General features: G+C 35.0%; 1 protein-coding gene across 2 annotated transcripts; it reads left to right on the top strand.

The window, feature by feature from the left end:
- Window positions 1-547: 547 nt before the first annotated feature.
- Window positions 548-2,885, top strand: cd28 (CD28 molecule). Of its 2 annotated transcripts, XM_060928832.1 has the most exons (4): window positions 549-721; window positions 806-1,150; window positions 2,024-2,163; window positions 2,517-2,884. In XM_060928832.1, the coding sequence occupies exons 1-4, from the start codon at window positions 673-675 to the stop codon at window positions 2,601-2,603; spliced, it is 621 nt and encodes a 206-aa protein (XP_060784815.1). In that variant the 5' UTR covers window positions 549-672; the 3' UTR covers window positions 2,604-2,884. The 2 variants fall into 2 exon arrangements, with proteins under 2 accessions (XP_060784814.1, XP_060784815.1); XM_060928831.1 differs by having other exon boundaries at window positions 548-1,150; window positions 2,517-2,885.
- The last annotated feature ends 440 nt before the right edge of the window (window positions 2,886-3,325 follow it).

A 3,325-nucleotide genomic window follows, 5' to 3' on the forward strand; every position in this document is an offset into this window, starting at 1 on the left:
TATTGTAATTACTTAAATTAATAAAAAAAAAATATATATTAATAATAATAATAATAATAATAATAATTTATAAAAATTGTCATATATATATATATATATATATATATATATATATATATATATATATATATATATATATATATATATATATATATATAATATGTATGTGTAATAATATAAAACAAATGCAAGTCACAGTCATTCCATCAAAATAATGCTCTGAAAAACAGCTTCTAAACATTTTGTGCCACTCAACACATATGATCATAAAATAAGAATTGAAATTTTTGAGAATGCCTGTCACACACATGTAAATCCTAAATTTCATGATTTAGCACAACTATTTCACAGAAATACCACATTACTGTTTCCATTCTTTGCTATTGGAGTTTCATTTTGAGTTATTAAGTTCAGAATGGTTCAGTTAATCTCTGGTTAAGTATGTTCATTTTGCTGATATGTTGCTTTTTTGCAGTTGCACGTTCAACGTTTTTTCCATCAGTTAGCTGCAAACTTGCATCACATATGTCATGCAAATGTAAAAATTAGCACTTTATACAGGCAGTTACCGTATATGAGGTTTCCTGCCACATGATGTCACAGAGATTTCCACAATAGTTTGACAATTTTCAAGCATAAAAAGACAATGGGAAATACCACCAGCATTACACAATGATTGCCTTCGTTATCACACTGATCGTGGGCCTCCCACTGGGGCATGGTGAGTAGTGTGCAATATAGCTATCTATGGTATTTTTTAGAAATATTTTGAAGTTTAATAATGTGACTTTATCTGTCCCTCCAGCTTTCAGTGTGTCTCAGCCATACTATGCAGTGGGAAGACAGGGGCAAGTGTCTTTGCATTGCACAATTAACACAAGGGTACAGCCAGAAGAAATGCAAGTGTCTGTATATAAGGGAATGCATGGAGAAGAAAAGATCTGCAGTGCTCATGTCAACACCTCAAACTCTCACATAGAGACAAATGGCAGCATCTACTGCAGGGGTAATGTAAGCACAGACAAAGTGGACCTGACCATCTTTGGCTTGACGGGAGAGGACACTGACCTCTATCGCTGTGAAGTAGAGATCATTTTCCCACCACCATACATCAAAAAATTTGGAAATGGCACACTGGTGTATATACCAGGTAAGAGATATTGCTGAATTTGGCAGTCTTTCTCTCGATTTATCTCACTCTATATTCATGTCTGTCCAGGCAGTTACCTGCTTACAGACCTTATTTATATGTAACTGCAAAAATACTTTATCTTACCTTAACTTTAGATCTGAACCTTTTGGAAGTGATCACAGAGAACTGAAGTTTAAGTCACTGAAATATAACTCTTTTGAAGCATATGCACAGTATGGCGGAGTTTAATTTACATTATCCTTTAATACTGCATGTGTATATACTCTCACTGGTCACCTTATATTCCTGCACTTTGCAACAGTCAGCACTGTCTCGTACTAGTAAGCATGAGAGTGGCGATGTTTGAGTCTTTAGGTCATCTGAACTTACTACTAAACATTTTAGAATGACACAACTGGCTGAAAATGATCATAGCTACGTTTTTAACATATATGTTTGCTCAGTAAATGCAAACACAGCTGACACATGTGGATCAGCGTAGGTGTACCTAACAAAATAACAACTGAGACTGAGTGTCCTGCAAAGTCTGTAAGGACAAACAGAGAGACAGTTTGTCTAGCTCTAGAGGGAGCTAGAGATCTGAGGTCAAACATTACAGTATGTTCATAATGTGGTTTCTTCAGTGGAAACGGGGCCTCCCCAACCTACATACTGGATTCAAAACAATACCAAAATAAAGCTCCTGGTTGACGTCAATAGCTCTGTGGATGCTTTGATAGGAACTTTGATCTCAGAATTGAAGTATTTTGTTCTGAAACATTTTCCATTTGGTAGAGGGTTTGAGCAATAAAAACCTTATCTTCAAAACGTCTTTACTGAATTCAAGTGTATTTGCTGTACTGAATAATCTGTGATATTTTTCCTCTCCAGACAGCCCAGACTGCCCCCCTGAACACACGCAGGCTAGGATTCAGGAAATCCCCAAGATCACATACGACCAAACCCTTTCATTTACCAACATTCTGCTCTTTGCTATTCTCATAACCACCACCATCACCCTCATTCTACAGGTACATTAAACCTTCTGAAGACAACTACTACTACTACTACTACTACTATAATAATAATAATACCACCTTTTCAATCACCTTGCAATTGCTATACCGATAATAAATCAAACAACAAAGCAAATAAATATTACCAGCCAGCTATACATCAAACATCACAGGGCTGGAGTTAATGTAAGGATATCTGAAAGCCCAGGAAACTAAGAAAATAACTCTTAGAGGTTTTCTAAATGAAAAGGAAAGAAAGTTCCTGAGTTACACTAGGAACAGCACACATAGTTTATTAATTTAGGTTCAGTAATCCAGAGTAAATGTTTTTTTTAATGCTAATCAAATGTATTTATTTTTATGCCCAGGTGATGAAAATGATCCTGTTGCAACGGAAATCCAATCACCTGACACAAACATTTTCACAGAAAGGCGATTACAAGAACTTTTGGTGATATGTACAATATTTATCACTGATAATCATCGGAATCTGCATTACCAAAGAATTATACTTTTGTACTATAATAGTAATAAATTACTACTGTTTTATCTGAAGGTAGATAAATAACTCAGCTTGTTGCAAAGCTTCCTGTGCAATGTCTTTGTAATTTTCAGTGGAAAAGAAACATTACATGTTTCCTATGGAAGTGTACCCAGTGTTGAAGAACTGCCTTTCAGTCAATTAAACTCTGTTAAAAATAAAAAATAAAAAAGTCTCTGTTTCCTGTAAGAATTAACCGTCAGATGTATTCATTACATCAGAAATGACTTCTCAAATCAAGTAGGGTGTATTCAAAGAAGAATTGACTCAGACGAGTAACACTAGTCTGTTTTTCTCTGTGGTTATTAGTTTCAGTTGAATGCAGTGTCCCTGAAACGCTCGTGATAATTTCAGTATAGTAATGCAGCACGTCAAATCATGTCATCATAGGAAAATTAGGGTTACCTACAACATTTATGTGACGCATCTTGAACATTTTCAGTATGTATGATTCACACTAAACACTATGAATGTTCAATTTACATGTAGCGACAATACATTAGGAACACGTACCTCATAAATCATCTAACAAGGCAACATCATGCATATGAGCAATAGCTGTGACATACAATTTCAGTTCACTACTGCATAGAAGTTTGCTGACATATCGTCTGTGCAAATCCTGTCAGTCTATAT

The sequence above is a fragment of the Neoarius graeffei genome, chromosome 9, assembly GCF_027579695.1.
Source record: "Neoarius graeffei isolate fNeoGra1 chromosome 9, fNeoGra1.pri, whole genome shotgun sequence".
NCBI classification, from domain to species: Eukaryota; Metazoa; Chordata; class Actinopteri; order Siluriformes; family Ariidae; genus Neoarius; species Neoarius graeffei.

What these genes read in the sequence shown, in the direction of transcription:
- cd28 (XM_060928831.1), top strand. Translation starts at nt 748, where the DNA reads ATGGTATTTTTTAGAAATATTTTGAAGTTTAATAATGTGACTTTATCT. An exon ending in CACACTGGTGTATATACCAG is followed by an intron (nt 1,151 to 2,023) that starts GTAAGAGATATT and finishes TTTCCTCTCCAG; the next exon opens with ACAGCCCAGACTGCCCCCCT. An exon ending in CCATCACCCTCATTCTACAG is followed by an intron (nt 2,164 to 2,516) that starts GTACATTAAACC and finishes TTTTATGCCCAG; the next exon opens with GTGATGAAAATGATCCTGTT.